Raw genomic sequence first — 27,765 nt, 5'->3', positions numbered from 1 at the left:
TATTCTACTCCCTGTAATATATGGAAATAATCTGTTATGTGAAGAACACGGACATAAATTACGTGTCACGTGTCAAGAAAGTGGATCTTGGTTTTTTCCCCCGACATACGACCCGCGACATCATTTTCTTTGAGGGTAAAACAATCCATTTATTTCTTTTTTTGGACGTATCGTACAAATTCTTGTCCTGACTCATCTCAGCAGAGTATAGATTGGGTTTCACTGAACTGGGAGAAGGAGAGAGGGAAAAAAAAAAAGGAGGCGAGTGAGAAGGCCGGGCCGAGCCGTGGCATGCCTTTCTAATTCACAACAGCTGAAACAATACAGGACCTGAGAGTGGAAAGGCTAAGACGTTACTCACACACACACACACACACACACCATCCCAGACATATTTAGATCATAACAATCACTCACTTTCGTGATTGGAAGGTGGGAGATGCATGCATATGTGTGTGTGTGTGTGTGTGTCAGCAGGTTACAGGAAAGTTCAGCCGGACGAGTATATCAGGTTATATGATTAGAGAAATGATGTTAGCGTGATCCAATCAGCCCCTTCGAGAGTCACACACACACACACAAACACAAACACACACTGACAGACATTAAAATGTAGAAGACAGAGAGCGGTCCAGGAAAAATCTGGAGCGGCAGTAAATATCGCTGCCGTCCAGGTGACGTATGACTTGGATTAGCCGGGGAGTCACTGGAGGGTTACTGGGCTCTGACACACTGAACTCCAAGACGACTGCCAGCAGCTAACATGTTAACTCTGGGTGCGGGTCTAAAACTTTTATTCTTCTTAGTTTCATGCTTTTTAGTTCCAGTGTCATCGTGTGGTGATTTACAAACATCTGAAGAGCTAAAACCAACCCAGCATCAGGGTTGTTGTTTTTCTTTTAGACTCTCGTGTGGTGGACGTGCAGATTCAACCTGAGATTTCAGACGTCGCTCATGATTTATCACTTCCAGACCTGAGCTGAAACGTCACGTCTGACTCATCCACATTAAATATGGATACATCATGTGTTACACTGCATTGAGTCAGGAATGAAAAAATATATTTTTTGATTTTTTGGAGCTGCTAATGACTAAAAATCTAAAAAATTTAAAAGTGTAAGCAGCTTTATAGGTGAAAATTAGGACACAGCTTCACAGCGTGGGCCAAAAGACAAACCAGTGAGCCGCTGGCCCAGTTTGGCTCGACTTCTACTCCCCATCATTAAATAGTTGCTGACACAGTTGGTGCGGGGAAGGACAGTGAGTCACAGGCTCACAGATTCTCCGAGGAGCAAAGGATGATGACGAGGTGAGAGAGACTAAAAGGGAGAATATGGGAGGAGGAGGAGGAGGTGGAAGGTGCGAGGGAGAAGGAGATGGAGCGGGTGAAGACGGGGGAGGCGTGCGGTCGTGATTTAGGAGAGGGATTTTCACAAATGCGCGTGCACAAAGACACACACATGCGTCCCGTTGTGCTGTCACCCAGACTAACCAGCCCTTCCTAGGAATGTCCATCTGCAGCTTCGGGGTTGGAGCCTTGTAACGCCCCTTTACCGAAACACCAGTGTGTGTGTGTGTGTGTGTGTGTGTGTGTGTGTGTGTGTGTTCTCTTCCCACCCAGCGACTATGTCAGCTGCTTGGGGACGGAGGGAGCCCGGGGCATGCAGAGAGATGTTGATGCCACACCCTAATGTGTGTGTGTGTGTGTGTGTGTGTGTGTGTGTGAGGGTGGGGTGAGGAGACAGCTGAGATTCCAGATTGCACCCCGAAAAAGACTGGAATTAGAAGCATCCTTTAAAGCAGAGTGCGCGCACACACACACACACACACACACCTCTCGTCGGCCCACGCAGCGACCCTAAATACAAACACAGATTCCACAGTAGCACATATGTGCAGACAGGACGGCCATGTATAAACATGTACACGATAAATAGCACAACTCAGACTCAGGCGCGGAGACGGCAACTTCTTGATGCCGCTTCGAACACAAAACTTCACTCCCTCGCTCCCTCGTTCCCTCGTCCCCTCGTCCCCTTGTTCCCTCGTCCACTCCATCCTCATACAACAGATGCTCAGTCTGTCGGTTACTCTGCTGATGGAGTTTTCTCATCTACGGAAATGTGACACACAGTGCCGAGGGATTGTTAGTGGACACCACCTCATCTGTCCCGTTGTGGGCAGTAAACAGTCCATGAGCTCCATTTGGACACATAAAACGGTGGACGGTAAATAGCGGACACTTTATAGCAAACAGGAAGCTACTGCGTTTTACTACGGCGCGTTTTTAACGCTCCACATCTGTTTCTAGCGTTTTTCACAGATTCTTGCATCGTGATGCGAGTGCTGCTGAAACACGGATGACCTACACTCAGTACAGCGCCTGAACGCATCATGTCTAGACACTGACTGGCTGCTGCTCGGCTGGTTTTATGTCGCTCAGTTGTTTTTAGAGCAGGTATCGTTTCAAATCAGTGCAGAGACGATAGCCTACCAAAGTTTTGGTGCAAATCCTAATAAAAAGGTTTTATTTTGAAAGGATTAAAACATTTTTTTTTATGTAAGAGGAGAGGACAAAGTTCTCGTGTTGTCTGAAAACATGCAGCTGTACACAAAAATACAAGAAAACGCTCAAAGAATTACATTCACAGAAGTAAAGAAGAATCTGACCCGACATGTGATGTCAGGTTTTTCGAATCTTGCTACTAGAGACAAATTTCAGTTGGTAACAAAGAAGTATTGAATATTAAGCCTCAACAGTTTTGACAGGAATGCTAATCAAGAACAAGCACACAGGGGATTGACTGTTCCTCCTCTCCTCTGTAATTCTCTGTGAGATCACTGTGAGGAAGTTTAAAAAATAATCTGACTACATCACCTCCCACTCCCATGACCCCTTATCCCATGGCTGCCCTCCACCCATACACACACACACACACACACACACACACACACACAGCGTCCTGAGCCCCTTCGTCTTTCAAAGCATCGCCATGACATCATCCCTCTGGATTGGAAATGGGGTCTGGTGGGGGAGGGGAAGGAGGATGAGGAGAAGGGGAGCAGGGGTGGCCTGGTCTGTTTTGGAGCCAGACAGACATGTTTAGGTTTGAAATGAGCCGAGCTGGATCGGTTACAGAGAAAGAGAGGGAGCGGGGAGAAGGTAGAAAACAAAGCAGGACAGGGGGGGCGTCTTCAAAGAGTGGACAGAGAAGGTTTCACATCTTTTCTCTCTCTTCAGGCTATCGGAGCAGAGAAGAGGCGATATGAACTGCAGCTACAAGAAGATAAAAATGAAATAGAGTCAAAAAAAGGGTCAGAGAGAGGACAAAAGCAATATGTGGAAAAACACCTCCATCCCATTATTTCTTATCTTTCTCTGTGCATCTGTAAGCCTGCCTCGTGATCCTGCTCTCCATGATGATGAGCCGTCTTTCTCCCGTTTTTTACTCCGATTTTTTCTACCCCCCCCTCCCTTGGTCGCCCTCCTATAAATACCCCTTTGCCCCCCGATAAAGTGACAGACCATTTCTCCATGCTCTACATACCCCACAGACAGTAGCTATTATACATTCTGCCCCTGCTATTACTTTCTGCACCCACCCCGAGTCTGTCTGTGTCTCGGCTCGCAGCTTCAACGGAGGAAAATCTGAACGTGATTAACACCTACACTCCGACTCAGTTCATCTGGGCTTTTATTTTGTAATTTTTAAAACAGATTTTCTTTAAAGATGCATGAAAATAAAACAATAAAAGCCAAAATAACAAGAAGAGAAAAATATGAATAAGATAACACCGAACGAACAAATCTGACACAAAAGATCGAATGTAAAGAAGCAGTTATTCTCAAATAGTTATTGTATTTTTAATGAACACTAGTTATTCTTTATTTTGAATTATTGAGGATATTTTTGCCGCCAGTTCCTCGAGCTTGCTCAGTTACTTCAATTTTAAATATTTTTCTAATAACGTCACTTTCATAAATTCAAGTAAAAGAAAACAAGCTGGTTCTTGACGAGTTTTATTATTTAAAAAAATATTATTTTTATATATATAAATCTGGATATTCTGCATCCTGTGTTGACTGTCTTTTGGCAGATTACTCGCAGTCATTCTCAGTGTTCGTGCACCTGTAAACCTGCTCACAGCCGTGATTCATTCCACTGTGTAACGGCTCCAAACTCTTTGTCTGATCCCGCTCTCTTTTTTTCAAGTGTAACCTATTTAAGCTTTTCACAGCTCTCTCTCTGTCTCTCTCCCTCCCCTCATCCTTCTCTCCTTCTCTCAACACCTCTTTATCTCCTCTGTCTGTTTGTTCCATGCCACACATTCACTCCGCTCGCTCTCATTAAGAGAGCGTCGAGGGGGGAAGAGGAGAGCCATAAACAGGCAGGAGGGACTGGAGAAACAAGCAGACACAGAGAGGTTAGTGGGTCGAGAGAGAGACAGAGAGAGATGAAGACGTTTCTCTAAATATTCACGGTGAAATGATGAGAGCGTAGGAGAACAGGAGGAAAAATGTTCTTTGATCCACCCACACATCTTAACAACGGTGGAGCCGATAACTCTCTCGGGAACGAGAAGAAGTCCTACTTAATTTTTCAAATGCACGAAAATGATTAGGGCTCACATCACATGAATCATCTTCAAATAAAAAAAACATCTCAGAACGTTGCAGCGAACACAGATGTGAGGGGAAATGATTAAGCGTGCCGGTTGTGCATGCAGGCATTCGTGCATACTTCTCCTGAGCTCTCACACACTTACATAGTTTTCGAAAGCGGACAGGATATTACATCACGGCACAAAAATGTGCTCTTTAATGATAGTAGTCGGGCTGAAGGAGCAGTCTGTACCCATAAAACGAGCAGCGGACGAACGCAATAAAACAACAGAGGTGCCAGCAGAGCGCATTCTTGAGGTCGGCTCCTCAGTTCAACACGGTAAAGTGGAATTTCTCTTTAAATGCAGCTGAATTAAAAGGAAACAATATACTACAATGGATTCATTCATGTGAAGCCGTTTATACAACCAAGTAATAACATAATAATAATGATCTGAAAATATTTGGCTCTTTGTCCTTTTCCATAAATCTGCATTGCATTTCAAAACCTCAGCTTACATAAACATGAATTCAGCGGTTCAGTCCTGATTCTGTCACCTGAGAAACATTTCAAGGAGATTTTAAGATTTTATTCACTACTTATAAAACGCTGAGAGGCCTCGCCCCGAGTTATGTAGCAGATCGTTCAGTGTCCTCTCGCTCCCTGAGATGAGTTTATTCATAAACCTGACAAAGTTTTTGCAGTTTGGAGGAGATCAGAGCTGCAAACTATGAGTTCACTTTTATAAACGCACTTTTATAAAAGGCCTTTAGTCGATTATTAATATAAATAACTTCTTTAATTGGGGCAATTGATGTTTGTGTCCAGTCACTGCCACAAAGAGAAGACGGCTGTACACTTACCAGTGATGAATTAATTGATTACAGCAAAAACTTAAATCATAAATTTGCTGCATTTAAGACTGAAAGAATAAATGTACTGACTTACTCATCGATAACTAAAATATTTATTAGCTGCTGTTACATTAAAATCTTTCATTCTTGCTCCTCTTTGTGCTTCTTGTTTCTCAGATTTCATCTGAATCCTTCAATGCAAAAATCTGCAGATTACTAATGCAGGCTGATGAATTATTTGTCGTGACTCAGCGATGACGAGCAGCCTCTCTTTCTCTCAGGTTTCATCTTTAATCTTCTGTGAACTGCAAACTGTATTTAAGTTTAGTTTACATAGACTCCAGACAAACGCCGATGACGTTCTTACCGGGGACTGTCGGCAAACAAACATCTCGTACCACAACAACGATCAAATACTTCAGATAAAAGCAGCGACAATGACAGACAGACGCTTCCTGTGATTTCATATCACTAAATGATGTTAACCATAAGAGACCGCCGTCCATCACCACAATGACAAGGCGTGTTCAAAACACCAGAAGGGTGGAGCCCTGTGTGTGTGTGTGTGTGTGTGTGTGTGTGTGTGTGTTAGAGAGAGAGTTTGTGTTTGTGGCTCAGAGAAACACTGACCGTCCTTTAAAGAAAAAGAAACGCTGTGTGATTCAGCAGTGTGTGTCAGGCGTTTCAAAGAGATGTCTGACTCAACTAATCACCGTCTCTGACTCCTGACACACCACAGGAGTCACACACACACAAACACACACACAGACACACCGCAGAGACACCACAGGAGTCACACACACACAAACTCACACACACATACACCCACACCCTTACCTCATGATCTCCAGAGGTATGAGCGAAAGGAAAGGATGGATACAGACCTCCTCGAAGGTTCTACAAACATTGAATGTCACTATTCACGCACACTCACACACACACACACACACACACACACACACACACACACACACACACACACACACACACACACACACACACACACAGCTGTGCCTGAAACCTAAGCCAATGTCACGCTGAAGATTTTCTGTTTAACTGTGAAAATTAGTTTCAAGGCATGATGGGAAAAGAAGAGTGTGAGCACAACCTTTTCACCCCGAGCTCCGTCGGATCATCTCGTGTTTTTACCAACACAATCAAACAGACAAGGCCGATGACAAACACACTGTGTGTACACAAACACACACACACACGTAGATAACCAGCAGAAGGAAGTCCGTCCTACCTTGAACTCTTGCAGTTGCTGTTTGATCATCTCCACCTCTGTGCCGACCATGCCCTGTGCGCTCAGCCCCTCTTCTGCCCTTCCCAGCAGGCCTTGCAGCTCGGACACCAGCCTGTAAAAGTCTCGGACCTTCTCAGCGGCGTCCTCGATCTGGTCCAGCCTGGCCTGGCCGCGCTCGCTCAGCTGGAGAACAAGGAACAAGAATAAGGAGTTAATAACTGCGCTTGATGTCATAGCAACCGCCATCGTCATTCGTTTCACGCCTCACCTTGCCAGCTTGGCGGCTCAGCGCCTCCGTCTCCCTCCTGAGAGCCAGCAGGTCAGGGGAGGAGCCCTCTCGCCGCAGCATGGTGGTGCACTCCGAAGCGTGACCCTCCAGCTCCGACCTGAGGTTGGCCAGACGGGACAAGAAGCCCTTCAGGGCGTCGGCCTGAGAGGCCAGGGAGTCCGCGTCACGTCCGACGGGGCTGAGCGAGTCAAGCTCGTCGTCGAGGTCGGCGAGGCGTGAGAAGACATCACGGACATGAGACTGGACCTCGCCGACACCCTGCAGGCGGGACTCGAGGGAGGAGCAGCACTGCTCGATCTGATGGAGGACAAAGACGTAGAGAGGCGAGCAGAGGAGAAAGTTGAATAAAATCTGAAACTCTGCATGTTTTCAGATGAATCTGAGCACAGAACAACGACCCGATCAATCAAATCTGAAATTGGGAACGAGCGGGTTCACTTTGAACGACAAAATTCAGCCCTAATTTGTCACAAAATGGACAAAAACACCCGAAATCTGCTTTGAATAAAGAACAGCGATGGTGTTTGTGTGATACAAAAAGATTACCTAATCAAGCCACAGATTCATTATTTAAGGAGGAGCCTGTGTTGTCATATTTTCACAAACTGCTGGAGCAGATTAACATGGAACAGAAAATGATGCAACAACAGCAGCAGCGAGTAAAAATAGAGTCTGTCAGTGAGGAAGCGTTATCTAAGAGCTCATCTGTATCATCTCCAACAGCGGAGCGACGACGGCATCAGATCAATATTTCAAAACGAGAAACGTCTCAGCCAATCACAGAGCAGTGCGTCGGTTTACATGCAGTCAGGAGTTCCTGTGATGGCTCGGACCTTAAATGGAATATTTGGAGGCTGGATCGCAGGAAATAGACACAACAACGCGTGCGCTGAATTCTCAACGCGCTTGTTTACACTTCAAACCATGATAAGGTGTTGGATGTCCACAATGACCATATACAACGGACTGTAAGTCAAAGAGCCAAACGCTCCTGGCGGCTCGAGCTGCTCTGCTCTCTCTCAACTCACCGACACGTCTGCACACACACACACACACTTTAGATGTGTCACACGGCGACCCTCGGTATAAACGTACGACTTCTTTTCACTCCAGATGGCATAAATTGTCTCTCTCCTCCCTTCATGTTCTGCTGGTTTTCCGCGGCTCCCTGCTGGGTGGAGGACTCAGAGCTACTTTAATATGTGGGTCAAGTGTGTTTTGGACGTGTGCTAGCTTTGGTTGGCGGCCTCTGATGGAGGTTTGGGAGGAGGAAGCCCCCCTCCTATAAAGACTACGAGTGCTGAGAGAGGAAGAACCGGCACATCACCTGAATCTCATCATTGTACTGAACTCTGTGCCCTAACAGAGAGAGAGCTAATATTACAGTATGATCTCGATGCAGACCCGGAGGATTTAGAACAAATGATCCTGCTCCTCACCTTCTCAGTAACGTCATCATACTGTTTCTCCGTCTCTCTGGCCTGCTCCTGAAGCCTTTGTGCCCCCTCAGTGCTGCCTCCCGGTGTCTGCGGAGAGTCCTGTACGAGCCCCTGGGCCAGATCTCTGAGGTAGACCACCTGAGGATTCAGGGACCTCAGATTCTCCTGCTGACTCCTCAGCCGCTCCAGGCTCTTAGCACTGCACGCCTGAATGGGAGAGAGGTAAACATGAATTATCTTATTTATAATAACCATGTTGATGTTTAGCACGAGTACAGTGAACAATGTTTTTCCAGTACCTGTGCTCCCAGAGCCTCCTGCACTTCAATCTGGTGCTTGGCGGCCTCGAGCCTCCTCTCTGCAGCCTGTCTGCCCTCTTCAAACTCCTTCAGGCGGCCGGCCAGCTCCTCCAGCTGGGAGGTGCGGTTATGGAGCCTCTCGCCCAGTTTGTCCACCCTGCGGTTCAGCTGGGCCTTCTCATCTCGTACCTTCAGAAAATTAGTGTGCATAACACTTTAATTCCCTTAATTTATAAATTTTAAATCACTAATAATACTCACAACTCCCCAAGCATGATAATTAATCTATAAAGCATATGAAGACAGTCTTCACAGATAAGATTCAAACAACACACTGGAGAGAATAAATCGACGCCGTACCTCTTCCTCTCCGATGCAGCATTGTTCCAGCAGTTGATCAGCTGCGCTGTTGAAGGCCTCGAGGAGGGGTTGTCGTCTTTCCAGGTCCAGAGACAGACCTCGAGCCTTCTGCAGAGCCTCTTCCAGGGCCGACGGGTCCAGTGATGGCTGGATATCTCCGTCTCTCTGCTCACACTCTGCTACCCATGGCGTCAGCTCGGCCTTGTGCTGCTGGTAGGTGTCTGCTTTGCTCAAGGTGGTCTTCAGTCTGTTCTCTCGATCTGACACTCTCTGGTTCAGACCCTCCCAGTCCTGCCTCAAGGAGGCCAAGCGAGACTGCAGGGCAGACCGCTCGTCTCCGCCCGCCGGCAGAGTGGCGAGCAGCGTCACTCCTTCGGCTTGGATCAGCTCGTAGGAGCCTCGCTGACTGGCGATGCCGCGCTGGAGTTCGGCCGTCTGTGCCAGCAGGGAGCGGATGGCCTCGGGCTGACAGGGCAGGGAGTCGGTGGATGAGTCTCTGGGATCGGCCTGCTTGTCCAGCCAGGAGCGCAACTCCTCAAACATCTGCTGGAACTGCTGGGTGGACGACAGAGCGGTCTGGAGCTGAGACAGACCGTCAGCTAGAGGAAAGAAAAGCAAGGGATTACAGACATAAACACAGAACAACAATTTCAAACAAATACGGACAAACAGGATTTGATGGATTTATTCAGTGGGTTTGTTAGAATCCAAACAATATTCCCATTGCAGAACAGAAGCGCAGTTACTACATCAGCCACATGAACTCCACAGACCTGCACGCTCCTCTAAACTCTTCAGCGGCCCGCTGACGCTCTCCAGTCGTTTACTCAGCTCTTCCTTCAGGTACGGTTCAGCCACGATGGTGCTCAGCTCCTGGCAGAGCTTCTCGGCTTCGGCCAGCTCGGTCCGCCGTCTCTCCAGCTCGGAGCGGATCTCTCCGGTTTCCTGCAGGCGGCGTTTGAGCGCCTCGGGCTGGGCGCTCAGCGAGGCCTGAGCGTCCAGCCTCTCGCTCAGAGCAGAAACACTGGAGGAGAGCTCTCTGAGCAAGGCCTGGACAGGAGAGGAGGATGAGGAGGAGGGTTAGACTCTCTGACATTAGAAGATGAAACCATACAACCATTACTAGACGTACCTGGTATCGTTCACTGGTTCCTTGGGCCTGGTCAATGTGGTTTGACCTCTGACTCAGCCGGTTTGTCAGGTCCTCCCACTGCTGGGAGATGGAGCCCAGCTCAGCGCGCACCTCGGCCAGATCCTTGGGGTCCTGAGCAGAGTCACCAGTCTGGGAGAGGATTCCCTCGGCAGACTGGGTGAGCTGGTCAAACTGTGGCCGCCTGGTCTCAAACTCACGCAGCATAAACTTGAAGAAAGAGGAGAGCACGTTACTCAGTGACGTGATCGGGAAGGAAAATATCAGCGAATCAGGGAACTGAACTGAGTTTTTACTGTTTATAGTTTAACTGTGTTTTCTTCGATCACACACCTGTACTTGTTGTTTCTGTGTGTTGAGCATGTTCGGGTCGATGCTCAGCGGTCCCAGGACGCTCATCATCAGCTCCTTCTCCCTCAGCCACGGGCCCAGCTGATTGGCCGCCGAGGCAAAGCTGCCCAGCCTATCGGCACACGTCTCCAGCTCAGTCTGCCTCTGGGCTGCAGTCTGATTGGCCGTCTGCCAGCGGGAGTCTGGGTGGAAATTACCATTCGAGACAAGGGGCGTGAGGACGTATAGCACAGCATATGTTTAATGATGAATGGCTCTGTATATTTCATGCAGCAGAAAGGAGCTGCTGTTTGTGCATTGTTCATGTTTTCTGCCTCGTTTCCTTCTTAGGTAACGACTTTTTCTCGAGAACATTAAAGTCCGATTACGGCGCAGCGTAAAAATGTTAATTAGTTCTCGAATTATATCAGCGATGATGATGAAAGCGGCCTCCTGAAACCTGACCTAATGTGAACGCCGATGAAACAATGAGACATTTTTCTTCCTCTGTCCGTCCTCCTACCTCGCCTGTCTCCTTCTCCCCCTGTGACTCATGTTCTGGGCGTCCAGCAGAGTGTGTGTGTGTGTGTGTGTGTATTCACTCCTTTAAAAAAGGCATTATGAAATATGAAATATAAAAGCCCCCCTCCCCCCTCCTCTTGGATTTCACCTTAAATATTTCTGTCTCGGTTACCTCATAAGAGGCGCTGGTAAAAATATCAAGCATGAGAGCGAACAAACAGCTCTGACAGGAACACTTCCCACTCTCTCTCCCTGGATAATATTGATCGCAGCTCCTCGCCATCTTTTAGAAAAATTATTACAAATCCTGAGGCGCCGTGCCACTTTCTGTTTTTCGGTTTTCAAGAATAAAAATGTCTCATCTTGTTTCTTTTCACAGTTTGAGCCCGGCGTTCATCATCTATTATTATTATTATTACATATTCACAGTGTTTTTTTCTCTTCAGTTAAAGTTGATTTCTCAATACAGTTTATGTAATTATGTGATTGTAGACCAGCCATCTTTCGTTTGAAGGTTTGCCTGCAGCTATTAATCCATGATTGCTTTGTTGCTCGAAGCCAAAAGTATTTTAAAGAGACATTCATCCTGCGCTATCACGTTATCCAGGATCGGTCTTATATCACGTTACAAAGAAACAATCAACTCCTGATCCAAATATTTTTCATGATCTCTTTAGAAAGTCTCGCCAACTCTGTGTCCAGCTTTTGTTTAGTCCCTGAGAACTGTTTGGTTCCTTTTTCAGACAAAATGTTTATTGTCTTCTTCCAGGAGAGCACTTGACTTGTTGCCTTGTCCTGGATTTTTCTTCCACAGACTCTCCAGGCACGTTTCTCTTTCCTAGTTTTATTTCCCTTTGAGCCCCCTTAATGTTTCTTTATATTAATTTTACCTGTTTATGTGCATTTAATGTTTGTCTATAACATTTAATAATTATCTCAAACTTCCTCTGAGGCAGTGTTCTTTCTCTGTATCCTGAACATATGACTTCCACATGCCTCAGGTTCATCATGGTAAACTCAGTATTTCTGTTGTCTCATGGTCATGTTTTTCTAGTTTCAGGTTTTGCCTTCAGGCGTCTGCTTTAAATGAGACAGATCTCTAATCTATCTATTTTCTGTGCCATCGTCTTGTCATGTGTCCTCGTGCATCTGCAGCACAGACCTATCTCTTGCAGCTGCTGCCTCCAGCTGTCAGCCTCGGGAGAATCAGGGTTGTCAGCGATCAGCTTCCTCAGTGAGCTCTTCAGCTCCTCAACCTTCCCGGAGTGTTCAGCCAGCTCTGAAAGCAGAGCCTGAGGAAGAAGAGGAGGAAGAAGAAGACCATGAGAAGGCTGATTTCATGGGTCACCTAAGAAAAGCAACACAGAACACAATAGATCGACCCAGTCCTGGTTCTGTACCTTGTTCTCCTGGGCTTGGGCGCGTACCACCTCAGGTCTGGATGGGGAGGCGGTCTGGCCCTGTTTCAGACTGTGCTCTCTGTCTGTCAGCCAGTTCTTGAGCTCCTCCGTGCCCTGCTTGGCCTTCTGCCTGAGCTCCAGTGAGGCCTGCTGGCGAGCGAGACGGTCCTTCAACTCCCCGCCAAGCGCCTCGTATCGAGTGTTCACATCAGATACAGCTACCTGGAGCTCTGTCAGGTCTAAAGACAAAAAGAGCAGAGAAAGGAGACAGTTACTTAGCAGACAGAGCAGCAAAACAGTTAAATCCTGGTGGTAAAGTTGACTAATATAACTGAGATAGATGTTGTTTTGACAGATGTTTTGCATGAACAGACAGCTGACAGGAGACAGGACAGTTAAAGACGCTGGAAACAGTAAAACAGTGCAGTGATCACTGTTGTTATGAAGAGCATAATTCAACAAGTGTTCATCTTAGAGAGAAGAAGAAGAGAAAGAGCTAGAGCGAGAGAAGGAGAGAGCTCACCTTTACAGGTGTGAATGCCATTGACACTGCTGGGACCTGATGAGCCATTGATTTGAGGAGCACCTGGGAGAAAGACACACCTGACTGAGACAGCGGCACGGTCACACACACAGAAAAAGAACAGGACCAGCGACACGCTGCCGACATGTTAAAAGTTCTTACACAAGCTCTAAACGGCAGCAAACTCACAAATACTTCAGAGCGCACACACACAGAGCTCAGCAGGAGGACAGAAGCCGTGGAAACAGACGACAGGAGTGAGAAAGACGTGGAGGAAACCCATCGTCTTCACAAGACAGAAATTTAATGGATGCATCGAGAAGCAGCATAAATATCTAAACTTTAAACTGATTCTCTGGTTTGCTTTCTGATCCAATCAAAACAACAAACACACTTTTAGATTTAACCATGAAACTTTGTACAACACAGGGCAACACACTTCTATGAGAGTCGGTCCACAGTTAAAAAGTTATACGTAATAATTTGTCTTTTCTTGTAGTTTTGTTGTACAATTTTTAAAATCACACAGGTAACAACACTGATTTCTTTTCTCCTCCTGTGTTTTTCACTTCTTTCTCTCTCAGGTCAAATTATTTTTTAAACCCCTGGGTCATTATTTTCCCCTCCCTCCTACATCATCTCTAAATCTCTCCTTAATCTCTTACAAAAATGCCGTTATGAGGGACAATAAGTCATTTCAGCTGATGGAGAGTGGGAGAATATGTGATATGTTTGGCAGCGTCTCCATCCCTGCTGCTCTTACCAGTTTTAGTCTGGGGAGCGGTGATGTCGATGATGAGGGACTCCAGCTCAGAGCCGGTCTTGTTCAGCTCCTGGACCCGCGACTGCTGCGACTCCCAGTCGTTCAACAAGTCCTGAAGGGATAACACATTTAACTGAGTCACTCAGCTTTGTTCTATGATTGTATATGCTTTTGTTTGTGGTTTGCGGATGTATATTTTTGTCATTCACACACCGTGAGCTGCTGCACTCTTCTCTGCAGGCCCTCCGTGTTGAGGTTGGCCTCTTTGGACGGCAGCTGGTCCTGTGCTGTCTGAAGCCACCTGACGAGGGAACCAGAGAGGCCGCGGAACTGGAGCAGCTGCTGCTCGCAGGCCTGGATGGCAGCAAATCTGTTCAAAATTTAAAAAACAGGACGATACGGAGGGAAGTGACGATAGGGCAGATGAGGAGCGGGAACATTGATAAGGACGGGAGGAAGGGGAGGATGTGAGGACAGAGGGGAGAAAGGAAAATTCAGCTTTAATCACGTGTTTCAACACAAAGTGAAGCAATCATATGATCTCACTCGAGCTGTTTTACATCATCGTCCCACACTATTGATGGACATTATCTGGTCGGAGTGAACAGCCTTGACCTCTCGTCTCTTTTGTGTGTGATCTGTCTCAAACTATGGCTGGAAAAGTGCTGACTGCCCTCGTAGACAAAACAGCTCTGAGAAGTCGTCTGGCATGGAGCAGTATCATTATCATGCTGCTATTTTCTCCCCCCACGGGATTCGAGGCTGGCCGGGAGTCATCCGAGCAGGCCGTTTATAGGACGGACAATGAGCCATGTCCACTCTGCTTATATTAGCACCCGGGCCTGCTCGTCAGCTCACACCGGCCACACAGATGCAGTACGCACATACAGTAGACACACACACGCACCAGCCAACTGCTGTGAAACATCACACAGCACAGTAAATAATCCCCTACATCATGTATAGTATGTTCGGCATACTTGTATAACGACCCGCTCACACATCTCTCCGCGTTGGTCGTTTTTTTATGTGACTGGCTCATCAAACTCAAATATAAAGGTATTTTTAAATTCCCAGCCCCCTTCTGACAGGCTTCAACTGTGGCCGCCCGCTGATACGACGTCAGGCAGGGTCGGCATAGCAACTGGTGCTCCGTGAAGGCTACAAATTTAGAAAATACATTTTGGAGATGCCGGCGGCGTAGTCTGTTCTGCAGAGCCTGTCATAGTATTTTCTTTTTCTGTGAGGAGGCAGATCGTATCAAATCAAATCTTAAAACTCTCTCTGTCTCTGAAGGTTGTCAAACTGCAACTGAACACACTCATAACTGACACAGATCAGATTATTAGATTCAAACAGCTCTGGAGTTACTGCCCCCTTGTGCATTCATGGTGAACTGGATCAAAATGATTTATGCTTAATCTCTTAACGTCCTCGGCAGAGTGAAGTCTGATGGCTTCATAAATGTTCTCACGTTGTCTGTTAACATTTTTACCTTTCGTTGACATTAGCTTCCAGTTGCGTGAACTCGTCAGACACCCCTTTGACATTATCCAATAAGCTCTGAGTGTTGCTGAAAGCTTTCGATTGGCTCAGCTCGGTGCCGAGGTTGCAGAAGGATTTCAGCTGGCCGGCTTCCTGCTCCAGCTCGGACCTGACCTCCTGAGAAAAGACACGCAGACATACAAAGAGGCTTTAAGAACGCTCAACACCTTGAAATCATACTGCAGATTATTAATAAAAACTGGACTCCTGTGCTGACCTCAATGGTCTGCCTGTAGTCGTCCACGCCGCGGTCTGGCTGGCCCGCAAGGCTCAGAGCCTTTAGTCGGCTCTGGGTGAAGACCTGGAGGTCGGTCCCGAGCCGCTCGTAGCTCTCGAGCTTGGGCAGCAGCCCCTTGAGCTCGGCCTCCTTCTCGGCCTGGCTAGCCTGTGCTGCGGTGTAGCGCTGAGTCAATTCATCTAAAGCACCCTGGAGGCCAGAAGCTGTGGAGGCGTCAGAACTCTGGAGGAGTTTGGAAACGGAGTCTCGTGTTGCTTCCACGCTGCCTTGCCTGGACAGCAGCTCCTGGCGAAGTTTCTGGTGGAAGAGGAGAGGAAGAATCAAACCAAAGCAACATTCGAAGGAGATATTTTGTACTTTGTAAGGAAAGTTTCCTCTCCTACCTGGTTCTGGGTCAGGGCGTCTTGTACGGCCTGTGCGGTGGGTTCGACTGGTACAGGGTTCAGAACCAGCTTGTCCAGCCAGCTCAGCAGACCGTTCAGGCCCTCCTGGACACTGACCGACTGGGCCACAGCTGTCTGCAGCTGCTCGGCCCGTTCTGACACGGACGCAGAGAGCGAGCCAAACCTCTTCTCTAAACCGTCTGAAAGGAAAGACGAAGATGCAAAAGAATTTTTTTTAAAACGACCTTGTGAGTGCTTGCTTTGAGACAAAATACTCAGATTTAGTGAGTTACCTGCAGCACAGAGGATGTCAACAGCTTTCAGGGAAGGAGACTCGTCTGTGCTGACCAGATCTCTTCCGGCTCTTTTCACCTTCTCCAGCTGCACTGAGCGCTCAGCCAGCTCGTCCTGCAGCAGCTGAGGACAGAGGACACACTTATACAATGAAATCATTTCTATAGCTTGCAAGAAATGTTAAACCCAAGACGAGCTCGCCTCATACTTTCCATTTTAGTATTCCACCCGTTTTCCAGATGTTAATTTCTTGACTCAATTTAAACTTTTTGGACAGAACTCAACATGACATAGCGGCGAGGAATGATGACTAGATCATAAATTTTTCCATACTCTGTATATGATCTGTGCTTCACCTGTACTTGTCGTAGTGTGTTCTGCAGGTTCTGGGGGTCCGTCTCTCCAGTGGGCTTGGCTATGCTTTGGTTCTGTTCCTGAGTGCTGAGCCAGGAGTGGAGGGAGACGACCTCATCCTGGTACTGCTGGTACCGCTCCAACAGGCCGGACAATCGGCTGCCCAACTCTGTCGACTGCACACACCAAGAAAGAAGAAATGAGCTGAGCACCGAGCACAATTTCCACAAATTTATGAAGTGTGTTCTCGTCCTCGTCTCACCTTGGTGTGCAGGGTTGTGTATCTGTGGTTAGCGTCCTGCAGCTTGTCAGTCACCAGCTGCTTGGTGCTCTCCATTGCTGGATCTGAACCGCCGACTTGCTCCAGAGCTCCTTGAACAGAGTCCAGAACCTTCTGACCCGAGATTGACACAAAGCGTAGGTCCGCCTTGTGGCAGATTACATCCTCGCCCAGCTGGAAATACAGATTTAACGGTCAACTGGGGACAAACCCGTCGTATAAAAAAAAAATACATTTTTATAGGTGTTGATGGAAAGCAGCTTGCTACTTCAAATTTCCAGAATTGCTTCGGAAAAAATGTGAGAGAAGGAAATAAAATGTGATATCAAGGGACTCTTAACAAGAAAATTATTCCAAACTGCTTAAGTGGAGTTTCTCAGCGGCTCCCAGATGAGAATGTGTGATTGTGTGTGTGTGTAAACCAGGGCACGTCTGGGTGTATAGATGGATGGAAACCGAGCGTGGAAACTCGGTCGTCCGTGAATAATGGGAGGTCAGAACATAGTTGTGTACAATGTGCCTTTACTCAGCTGTACTAGGCTGAGATGCAGTGGCTGATATTTCTCAGCAAATTCTCTTCAAAGCTGCTGAAACCAGATTCAGCCAACAGCTGTTTTTTTGTGTCATTTGTGTGTTTTGGGGTCACTGATTTCGTTGCAGGTAGCTGGCATCATCAATATGTGTAAAACTGGTCTAACGTGGCCGACCGGCTCCCTCTTGTGGTTAGATGGCGATGATAAACTGACACTTATTTCCTTTGTGTTGTGTGTTTTGTGCACCTTTCTGTGCTCCTCCAGCCTGCCCTTCAGTCCTTGTGCGTCGGTTTCTCCTTCCCCGAGGGAACGGAGCTCCTGTTCACTTTGCTCCAGCCAGGCGCCTAAACTTCCGTGTTCCTGGAGGAACTTTGTGAGCTCATCCTTCAGAGACTCAGACTTTCTCAGGCGGTCCTAAAAGAAATATTTAACAGCAGTGGCAGCGAGTTAAATATAAATTAGAGGAATTAATGGACTAATAAATGATTTATTTAGACCACTAAAACAGAAAAAGCTTGGAGGCCGTGCTGTAGACTTAAAATACACATCAGGATCTACTTTCAGTACCTGGCAGCTCTGCAGCTTGTCCTGGTGCTGGGCCTGCAGCTGATCCAGAGCAGCCCGGAGACGCTGCTTCTCCTCAGGAGGAACGGTGGAGTCGGGTTGTTCCAGAAGGGAGCGAGTCGCCTGTGTGATCTGGAGTAACTGCGCCTGTTGAGCCTGAAGCTGCTGAAGCTCGGCCTGGGAGAGAGGTCAAAGGTTAGAGATCATAATGCGGTCATGTAAAGTCAAAATGTTACAGATGAAAGATTCTTACCTGCAGCATCTCGGTGTGCGACGCCACAGCGCCCTCTGGCTGTGAGAACGGTGAATCAGCAACATCTTTGACCACAGATGCAACTCCTCTGCCGCCTGGTGGGCTGAGGGAGGACAACTCTTTCAGCAGGGAGTCTATCTGGCCTTTGGTCTCCTGGAGGTCCTCCTCAGCCTTTGCCTGCAGGAGAGGAGAGAGAATGAATGTTAGAAAAAACAATAAATAACATTAATATTGTACATTATGTCTGTCATCCTTTACCCTTTGTGTGTTCTGCTGTACGGTGGTGTTGATGGCGGTGTCCAACTCCGACAGCGACGTGTTTGCTGAGTCTGTAAGAGCGCTGTACTGCTCCTTCATCCGTGTTAGCGCCACCTGGAGGTTCTCCCTCTCCTCCGGGCTCAGACTTTCTCTTCTTTCAGCCAGGAGCTCCTCCACAGAGCGGATCGCCTCGGCTATGCCCTCCTGTTTGGTCTGGAGGTCCTTTTGCACTTCCTGTAGTGAGGGGAAAAAAATCTGATTCAGTCAAAGACGTAAGAAAGATTACAAACAGAATAATTCAGGGAGGAAGATAAAAGTTAAGGACCTTTAGTTTTTTCTGCTTCTCTTGCAAGACGTTCACGTCGTCCGACTCTGCTCCGGCTTTCTGGCTGGCGAGCAAGCTGGCAGCTCCAGCCAGCCACATGGAAAGTCCTTCTAGTTTCTGAGAGCATTCGGCTTTCTGCTGCTGAACCACCTGAGAAAAACGAATGAGAAGAGAAGGAAGAAGAAAAAAAAAAGACCCACAGAGAAAGAAAACGTGAGGAAGAGTCTGGAGCGTGTGACAGAAACGGACCATCTTGAATTTTCTGATCTGACCACCAGATTTTAAAGTAAACAGACATTTGCCCCTCCTGTGTTGTGCACACTTTGCCAAGCTTTGAGCAGATTGTGTCCAGAGTTCACACTTACACACACACACACACACACATATAATATCTTCACGTCAACACGTTGGTCAAGCAACAACAAACAGTACAGAGAGAAATCAAACAAACGTAAATGTTTATTTGCTGTTTTTCCTCCTTCTCCTCCGTACTCGGGCGAGAGAGCAGGAAAAACAACAAAGCGCTGTAGCCAGCGACGCTGTTCTGCTATCACATAGCCTTTTTACCGCCGTGACACAAGCGACTTTCCTTCAGTGGCAATCTGGAACAGCAAGGCAAACAGGTTAATAAAACACATGTTATAATAGAGACATGCAGAGAAGCAAACACGCCTGTGTAGTAGGAGTCAAGGTGGTGATAGTGTCCATGTTAAATGGCAAAGCTTTTGCAACAAGAGCAGCGGTGGGTTGAAATGGTGAGAATGGGTTTGAGATGGTGTGTGATGGCACTACGAGTTAAACTGTGGTGAAGGTTAGCTAGTTTACGTCAGGCTTCTCCAGTTTATAGTCTCAAAACAGCACTACGATAGTTTGCAGCATGACAAATAAAGCTGTAAAATACAGAATATGAAAGCTAAAAGCATTTCCATGTATTAGTGAGGAAAAAGCGCAGCGTCTCAAACCAATCCGACTCAATCATCTTTTTCCAAACCTCTCTCTCCCTCGCTCTCTGCCTTTCTTTCTCCTTCTGCTCGTCTTTCACTCTCTCCCTGCGCTGCCTCTCCTCCTCCCTCTCTCTCTGGGCGGAGAGGGCGTCGGCCCAGGCCTGGGCTTGACCCGACGTTTGGTGGAAGGCCCTCTGGAGCTGCTGCAGCTGCCCCAGAAGCTGCCTGCTCTGCTCGGGTGCCAGGTCCTGAGCTCGCTCGGAGATGAACACCTGAATGTCAAAGGCCACGCTGTTGACCTCGTTGGAGCGAGCCATCAGAGAGGACTGGAGCTCCTGAAAGGAAGTGAACAAAGAGGAGAGAGAGTGACCAAAGGGTACTGTACTGCAAAGAGATGATCTCTCCTCAGTTTGGACTACTTGCCTTGCAAAGACTCAGCTGCTGTGTGAGCTGATCGCAGCTGTCATCTTTCTCTGCCGTCTCCATTTTTTCCATCCCTGCCATTCCTCCATTCGTCTGAGTCTCTGTCTCTCTCAGCCAGGACAGCAGACTATCCACTCGTCCTCCCAGTGTTTTCTGCTCAGCTGTTACGGCCTCCTGAGGAAGAATTGTCAAGAGTGATTAGATGAGAGTCTTGTAGCCTTGTCCTTGTCAGGTGACATCAAACATCTATACAGATCTACTCAGATCTTTCTGCTTTCCTCTAGACTTCTTCTTATTTTACCTTATATGAGTCTCTATGGTCTCGGAGACTTTGCAGAATGCCCTCAGAAAGTGTTCTGGCAGCCTCGTACCCTCGAGCCAAGCTCCGCCCGTCCTTTTCCAGGGCCAACAGGAGCTGTGGAGGAACATCTTTAGGTTGCGGCTTCAACAGCTGCTCAGCAGCTTCCACTTCCTTGCTGATCGCAGGCTCCAAGTCATGCAATTCGAGGTCCAGAGCCTGAGACAGATTAGAAAAGAAAACATTTTCTTGAGACTAATCCTTAAATCAGCTTTTTTTGTCTCCAAAGCTGAAGCTGGAAACTGCTGTGACGTTAATATATCAGGTAAATAAGCATGTTCGCTCACCTCAGTCTGTCTGATGATGTCGTCCAAGGCGATGAGGCTGCGGCCAACAGACTGCTGTTGCTGCTGTTTGAGTCGGACCTCAATATGTCTGACCATGGAGACCAGGGCTACAATTTGCTGGTCATGCTCCAAGCACTCCTGACGCCTCAAAGATGACTGTGGGAAAAGAAAAGAATATAGTGATTTACAGGAATGTGTGTTCAAATATATGCAGATGATAATTGCTTCTATATGGAATCTAAATTAAATTTCAGGTCACAAATGCTCTACCACTTCTTACCTTGCTGGTCTTGGCAGTTTCTTTGTTTGACACAATTTCTTGACTCTCTCGGACACCATCCTCTCCCTCTTCCCAGCTCTCTGTGGCTGTATCAGACTCAGGGACTCCAGGTGATTCAGACTCAGTTGAAGCGTCTTCTGCTGATTCTGAAGACTCGAGATGTGGCTGGTCGCTGCTACCATCAGCCTTAGGTGTTTGTTGTCTTTTCTTCTTTTTGCCTTTACCTGCTGGTTTATCTGATGGTGTGACAGGAGCCACAGATTGAGCTGTTTGTTGGATATCTGGTTTGTGTGTGACAGCCTCTTGAGTAAAGTCAACGGGTTCACCAGCATTGTTGGTTTCTGAATGGGATTCTTCTTTCGCAGTAGCTGTGATCGCAGTTGATTGTACGGATTGCTCAATGTGAGCATTGGGTTCTTCTAAATATGGCCGGCTCTGTTGACTGGTCTGAGCTCCTTCAGCAATAATTACAGAGGTCTCCACTTCGTTTGCCTCATCACAAACTGAAGGACTGATGACTTCACTGGGTGACTCAACATCAGTAGGTCTGTCCATCGACTGCTCCTTCACTGAGGTTGAACTATCGAAATCTGTTTTTTCAGTTTCAGATTTTGTGATGATTTCTGTTGATGTCACCTCAGAATCCACTTTTTCAGGAGTTGGTAACTTCTTAGCATCAGGTTCAGTTTTGTCTGTCACTTTTGGACCCTTGTTCTTCTTGTTTTTCCTACTTCGTTTACTTTGCTGAGTCTCTTTAGGCTGAACTGATCGAGCCGTCTCAGTGTCCTTTTGTACGTCTTCCTTTCCAACACTCTCATTTGCAGAAGCCTCCAACAGTTTGGTCTCTCTGTTCTCACTGACAGAAAGTTTCTCCACAGTTGTATCTTCTTTGACCCTTGGCAATTTGTCTTCTTTGACACTCTTCTCTTCCTCTCTCTCTTTTGGTGAACCGTCAGTTCTCCTGTCTCTCGTCTCTTTGACTTCATGACCCTTCACTTTATCTAACTTAGCCGGCAGAGTTTGTGACTTTGCCTCTTTGACAGTTGTGCCTTGACTCTCCTTCTTTCCCACCTCGTTGCGTAATGCCTGCAGCTCTTCGGCAGTCTGCTTCTTGCTCACTCCCTTTTCAAACACCTTTTTAAGGATGCTCTCCTTGGCTTTCAGGATCAAGGCCGCCTTCTCGTCATCTGGTAGAGGAGATTTCTGAGGCAGTTCTTGCTGCTTCCTTTTCTTTACCTCCTGACTGCTCTCTGGTTGTTCTGGTTGCTGAGAGACAGAAGCCTTCTCTTCATCTTTCTCTTTCTGCTCCTTCTGTTTCATCTCCTCGATCTTTTCACCCTTTCCTGTACCCTTCAACAATGTAATCTTTATTGCATCTTTCTCTGGCTCAGTGGTGTGTTCTGTGATTTCCACAGCGGTTTGAACTGCTTCCTGTCCTTGTTTTACCAAATTATTTTCAGCCTCAATTTCCTCAACCTTTGCTTCACTTTCTCCATTGGAAGGCTCTGTGGAAACTTTCTGACTGTGAATCTGTGATTTCACGTATTTGTCTTGTGATTCAAGCTCATCTGTGACAACAACAGCCTCAGTCTGCCCTACAACAAGTGCATCGGCTTGATCAGCATGAGATGGATGTTTTATCTCTGGTAGTTGTGTTTCACTGTCTGCTTCCTTTCCCTTTCCGTTCTTTTTATTCTTCCTCTTTTTCTTGCTTTTGCTTTGCATCACACTGGATGTCGAGGTCGATAACTGGTCAGGCTGATCAATGTCAGTGCTAGATTTGATCTCAGGTTTCTCTTTCTCCACTCTTTCAACCTTGTCACCTACAACATCATCTCTCTGTACTGCAACATCGCTCTTTCTATAATCCTTTTCACTCAATTGTGACCATTCAACGCCGTCTTTTCTTTCTCTGTCATCTGTTATTTCTGCTGCCACAAAACCTGTCAGGTTGTCACCTTCAGTATCATGATGAAACACTGATGCGCTCTCATCACTGGGTCTACACTCCTTCATATCGACCCTCACAGCTTCCCTATCTGACTTCAAAATAGCAGCTTCTTTTTCTTCCTGTGAATCTTTGTCAGTATCATCGACGTGTGTCTTAATGGATTCTCCAACAAAATCTCTGAAAACATCCCCCTTTTGTTTATCATCAGTCTCCCCCTCACTTGTTTGAAGTCTCTCATCGGGTTTCTGCAGAGGAAGAGGCTCTGTCTGTGGGATTATCTCTTCTATAGCTTGCTGAATTCTTTTCTCAACATTAGTAGCAAACTTAGACAAGAGGTCCATGGACTGGTCCGGCTCTATTAAAGCCTTTTCTTCCACCGACACTGGCAGTTCTACTTTGTCCTCCTCTGCAGCAGTGCCATAAAGCAGTGACTGATCATCTACAGATGTCATTGTCTTTCCGCTGCCATGTGTAATTGCTAGATCTTTGTTTGAAAGTGGAGATCCTGAAGACACCTCAGTGCTTACATCTGACCAGTTTGCTGGACTGTCTGAGCTGCACACTGACAATATAATAGCAGGGGGGCTGTATGTACCATTTGACGAGGCAACAGGTGTAACACTACCTTCATCATCCTCCATCGCCACAGAAGCCAATTTCTCCTGAATTTCTGAAGCTATGTCACTGGAGATCAGTCCTTTTGCAGTGGCATCATCAAGACTAGAGACTTTTTGTCCAGTGGTAGGATCTACTAAGCCTCCTTTCAAAAACTGGTTGGTGGCTATTACCCTGACCATGTTGTCTTCAACTAAACCTCTTTTGCAGGCCTCAGATAGGGGCAGCCTTTCTCCAGTTCTGATATCAATGATCCCTCCACTGTCTGCCTGGCTTTGGAGCAGCCTCAATGCTGGGATTGGGTCAACTTTCTTTGATGCAACTGCCTCCGGAAGGGTCAAGATGTCTCCAGTTTGCTCATCCTGAACACCTCTGAATGGTTTCACCTCCAAGAAGCGTCTGCCTGTTTCTATATCTATCATACCCTGGTTTACAAGCTCTGAATAAGGCATGATACGTGCAGTTTGGGGGTCAAGCACTCCTTGTGTTACAGCAGAAGAAGCCATGGCTTCACTGGCAATATTCTCATCCAGAAGACCCTTAGAAACAGCCTCTGTTAATGTCAGTTTACACCCAGAGTCAGGGTCTAGAATGGCTCCTGTTGATGCCTGGAAAGTGAGAGCTTCTGGGTGAGATGAAGGGCTGACCTTCCCTTGGTAGACCCACTCTAGTTCCTCCAGCCCAGGAGCAATGGATCGATCCACTAGTCCTCTATCAACAGCATCAGAAACTGACAACCTCATCCCTGAAGCATGATGTATTATACCACCCTCAGCCACCTGCCTCGCCAGCACCTGATAAGCTTCATCAGACCTAATCAATCCTTTCTGAATTGCTTGCTCCAGAGGAACTGGAGACTTGGACTCTGGGTCAACAACACCTTCCATCTGTAGCTGTAAACTGGCTTTAGTAAAGGATGTTGATGGATCTGTATCCTTTCCTTTATATGCTTTCTCTAGTGCCACAAATTCTTCTCGTTGATCCTCCTCAATCAGTCCCAGGTTTTCTGCTAGAGTAACAGATACTTTCTTATCTCTACGTAGGTCAACAATCCCCCCAGACACCACCTGGGCTTCCAGAAGTCGAGCAGCAGTGTTAGAGTCAATCAACCCCGCCTGAGCTGCCTCCTTTACACCACAGATCTGCCTTTTCTCTGCATCCACAACCCCAGCAAGGGTTTTATCTGATTTCAGGACACTCCACATTAGATCTTCATCGAGTAAACCCTCCTGCATAACATCCTCCATGCTAAGTGACTCACCGCTGTTGGCATCTAGGAAACCCCCAAACAGACTTGCCTGAGCCATTAATTTAACTGCTGTGTGGCCGGGAAGGACACCCTGAGCTACTGCCTCATCTGGGAGCAGCTTTTCCCCTTCTTCTGTCATCAGACCCCCTTGTTTGAGTTCTAGGACTAAACTAGCTAATTCAGCTGCCTCCTCTTCCTGCTCCACTGCTGAGTCAGGGATATTAACCTGAGGTTTAGCATGCTTTGAGTCAGTCTCTGTCATGGACACCTTTTGTTTGATTCTTTCTGATTCAGTCTGGGAATACTTTTCATCTTTCTTGTCATCAAATTGTGTTGAATTATCATCTTCCTTTGTTTTTGCTTCTAAGGGGGTGGGTTCTTTCAACAATCCAAAATATCCCTCTGATTTAAGCGGTGCTGTGACTATTTTTCTATCGACTGTTACGGTGGTATTTCTAGACTCTTGAACACCACTATCTTTGGGTTTGGATTCAGTTACTACCAGCTCATCTGGTTCTCTTGTAAAAACCAATGTTCTTTCCCCTTCAAGATTTTTAGCTGAAGCCTCTGCACTTTCAAGACTAAATCTTTCTTTCTTTAGAGCTTTTACTTTGAGCTTTTCACTTTCTACAGTTACTGCTGGTTCAGGCAACAATTTGTTGACATTTTCTCCTTCTAGACTGCCTGTGCCATTCATCTCAAATTCTTTGCTTGGTGTGACTACATTCGAACCTTCTTCATCTTCAACTTCATCTGTCAAACTAGACTGCCTCACCATTTCCAACTCTTCCTGCTCAGCTGTAGTGAAACAGCTTTGTGGCTCAACTTTACTTCCCTCTACAGAGTCTCCAGCAACCAGTACAGTAGCTTTGACCAACTCCACCAACTCAGGGTCGAGCAGCACCAATCGTTTTCCAGAATGAGCATCCACATAGCTATGAGTCATGAGGTGAAACAGGAGCTTGTGCTTTGCTTGTTCTTCGGGATCCATTCCATGTGTTGGCGTAGCATCCCAGACAAGGGCTTCAGGAGATGATGAAGGTGGTGGAGAGGATGGAGGTGGAGAGGAGCTGGTGGAACCCCAGCTCAAGCGGTTTAGAGATGGAGTACCTGACTGGTTCATGCTGGAAAGAACATCTGGAATATGAATGTCTTTAAGAAAGCTGACTACACAGGGCTCAAGAGCCTCTTCAGCATCCTCATTCAACGGCAGAACCTGGAGGGTTTCTGGGTTGTACAGAGCCCCAATGGCATGTCGCTGTCTTAGGATATTCCTTGATAGCTCTCCTGAGATCACTCCTTGTTGAAGAGCCTCAACAATTGGCAGGAGTTCTCCAGATTCAGGCCAGAGTATTCCCATGAATGCCCAAAGAGACTCAAGGACTAACACAGCCAAACGAGAGGAGAGAAGATCCCTGCGAATACTCTCTTCCAAATCCAGGCGTTCTCCACTAAAAGGGTCTAAAATCCCACCATTTTGCAGCTGTCGCGCTAACATAGCACAGGCTAGATCCTGGTCCATAAGCCCATGACGAACTGCCTCATCAACTGTCAGCCGGTGGCCAGATCGTGGGTCAGCAATACCACCGGCAAAGAGCTGAGCTTCGAGAAGTCGTACAGTAACTTTCCGATCAATCAGGCCTTCCTGGACTGCACGGAAGATGCCGACTTTCCTTCCAGACCGCAGGCAGACAGTTCCTCCGGGTTGTTGTTTGACAGGGAGGAGGAGGAGACCTGAGTCATTGTCGAGGACACAGCGCTGTTGTAGCTCATGTAGGTTTAATTTTTCAGCTGTGTTTGGATCGATCAGCTCTCTGTGTTGAAGCCTTGACTGGAGTTTGGTGAGCGTTCTGGGAGTCAAGAGTCTCTTGTTGTCTGCTTGCTCCATACTCATAATTTTTCCTGTCGAGTCTCTCAAGCCTCCAATGTTCATCTGGAGTTCTAAAACACGAAGTCCCACCTCCTCTCTGATGAGCCTGAGCTCCATGGCTGTAGCTACTGGCAGCACATTTTGTTGTTGGTCATCTGTAGAATCTTCCACCAAAAGCAAGGCACTCTCTAGCTCAGCGAGGGCCTGTCTGGTATGGGTGTCGATGAGACCTTGAGCTAGACCTTGTTCCAGTGAAAGATTGAGAGGGGAATCAGGCTGGAGGAGCCCACCCATGATGAGCTGGGCCTCCAGTAGCACACGGCAGGTGTCCTGGTCTATAAGACCACGCTGGGCTGCTTTGAATACTGGGAATGTTTCCACCGTTCCCAAGTCGATTACTCCGGCAATGGCAATGTGGTTCTATAAAATAAAAGAAAACAAATTCCAGTTGACATTCATTCAGTTACACATTAAAAAATAAATCTGGTATTTTCAGCCAATAAATGTATGTTAAGTTACTATGTTATCATATTAGATTATATTTTCTTAGCGTATTATGGGTAGAATCAGAAAAAGAAGAAAACCCACAACCAGCATCCAAACATAACAGCTATAAATTAAAAACTACAATTGCTTTTATTTGGCACGTTACTTATTTGTACATTTGATTGTTTCTTTTCCATATTTTATATTTAAAAAGCGCCTTAATACTCACCATAGCTATTCTGAAAGAAGCACTAAGCATGCAACAAAGCAACTAGGAACAAAAAGCTCCGAATAGAGGTTAGCAAAGACACATAAGAGAACAAAGAAGTATTCCGAAAAAGAGGAGAGTAAAATCTCAAGGGGGGGGACTTACAAGCAACGGTAAGAGAGAAAGCGAGCGCTACTTACCGTATGGGCTTGTCCCATGGCGCACACACACTAACTGGCCAGGCTATGGCTCGGCAGAGCGAGGCGCGACAGGTGAGAAGCTGGTTGT

The 27,765-nt window shown here is 46.9% G+C and overlaps 1 protein-coding gene across 28 annotated transcripts in view; it reads right to left on the bottom strand.

The window, feature by feature from the left end:
• The window catches only part of macf1a (microtubule actin crosslinking factor 1a), a 192,973-nt gene that overhangs the window by 44,718 nt on the left and 120,490 nt on the right, over positions 1 to 27,765 (bottom strand). For 25 of the 28 annotated variants that reach the window (XM_027286533.1, XM_027286544.1, XM_027286540.1 and 22 more), the window contains 29 exons: positions 21,099 to 27,203; positions 20,819 to 20,974; positions 20,475 to 20,690; positions 20,174 to 20,347; positions 19,798 to 20,085; positions 18,807 to 18,956; positions 18,482 to 18,715; positions 18,224 to 18,400; positions 17,974 to 18,147; positions 17,653 to 17,820; positions 16,856 to 17,047; positions 16,596 to 16,769; positions 16,239 to 16,362; positions 15,946 to 16,145; positions 15,542 to 15,859; positions 15,275 to 15,441; positions 13,993 to 14,149; positions 13,780 to 13,891; positions 13,017 to 13,079; positions 12,494 to 12,732; positions 12,256 to 12,385; positions 10,575 to 10,774; positions 10,224 to 10,451; positions 9,865 to 10,141; positions 9,092 to 9,690; positions 8,732 to 8,920; positions 8,433 to 8,639; positions 6,973 to 7,290; positions 6,705 to 6,887 (listed from right to left, as the gene is read on the bottom strand). In XM_027286533.1, coding sequence (XP_027142334.1) covers positions 6,705 to 6,887; positions 6,973 to 7,290; positions 8,433 to 8,639; positions 8,732 to 8,920; positions 9,092 to 9,690; positions 9,865 to 10,141; positions 10,224 to 10,451; positions 10,575 to 10,774; positions 12,256 to 12,385; positions 12,494 to 12,732; positions 13,017 to 13,079; positions 13,780 to 13,891; positions 13,993 to 14,149; positions 15,275 to 15,441; positions 15,542 to 15,859; positions 15,946 to 16,145; positions 16,239 to 16,362; positions 16,596 to 16,769; positions 16,856 to 17,047; positions 17,653 to 17,820; positions 17,974 to 18,147; positions 18,224 to 18,400; positions 18,482 to 18,715; positions 18,807 to 18,956; positions 19,798 to 20,085; positions 20,174 to 20,347; positions 20,475 to 20,690; positions 20,819 to 20,974; positions 21,099 to 27,203 — 11,919 coding nt within the window. The remainder of the gene's footprint in view (positions 1 to 6,704; positions 6,888 to 6,972; positions 7,291 to 8,432; positions 8,640 to 8,731; positions 8,921 to 9,091; positions 9,691 to 9,864; positions 10,142 to 10,223; positions 10,452 to 10,574; positions 10,775 to 12,255; positions 12,386 to 12,493; positions 12,733 to 13,016; positions 13,080 to 13,779; positions 13,892 to 13,992; positions 14,150 to 15,274; positions 15,442 to 15,541; positions 15,860 to 15,945; positions 16,146 to 16,238; positions 16,363 to 16,595; positions 16,770 to 16,855; positions 17,048 to 17,652; positions 17,821 to 17,973; positions 18,148 to 18,223; positions 18,401 to 18,481; positions 18,716 to 18,806; positions 18,957 to 19,797; positions 20,086 to 20,173; positions 20,348 to 20,474; positions 20,691 to 20,818; positions 20,975 to 21,098; positions 27,204 to 27,765) is intronic. The other 3 variants (XM_027286543.1, XM_027286525.1, XM_027286539.1) reach the window with 2 other exon arrangements.

The sequence above is a fragment of the Larimichthys crocea genome, chromosome XIII (assembly GCF_000972845.2).
Source record: "Larimichthys crocea isolate SSNF chromosome XIII, L_crocea_2.0, whole genome shotgun sequence".
In the NCBI taxonomy this organism is placed as follows: domain Eukaryota; kingdom Metazoa; phylum Chordata; class Actinopteri; family Sciaenidae; genus Larimichthys; species Larimichthys crocea.
Note: the sequence above shows the minus strand (reverse complement) of the source record. Positions and strands in the feature narration are given on the sequence as shown.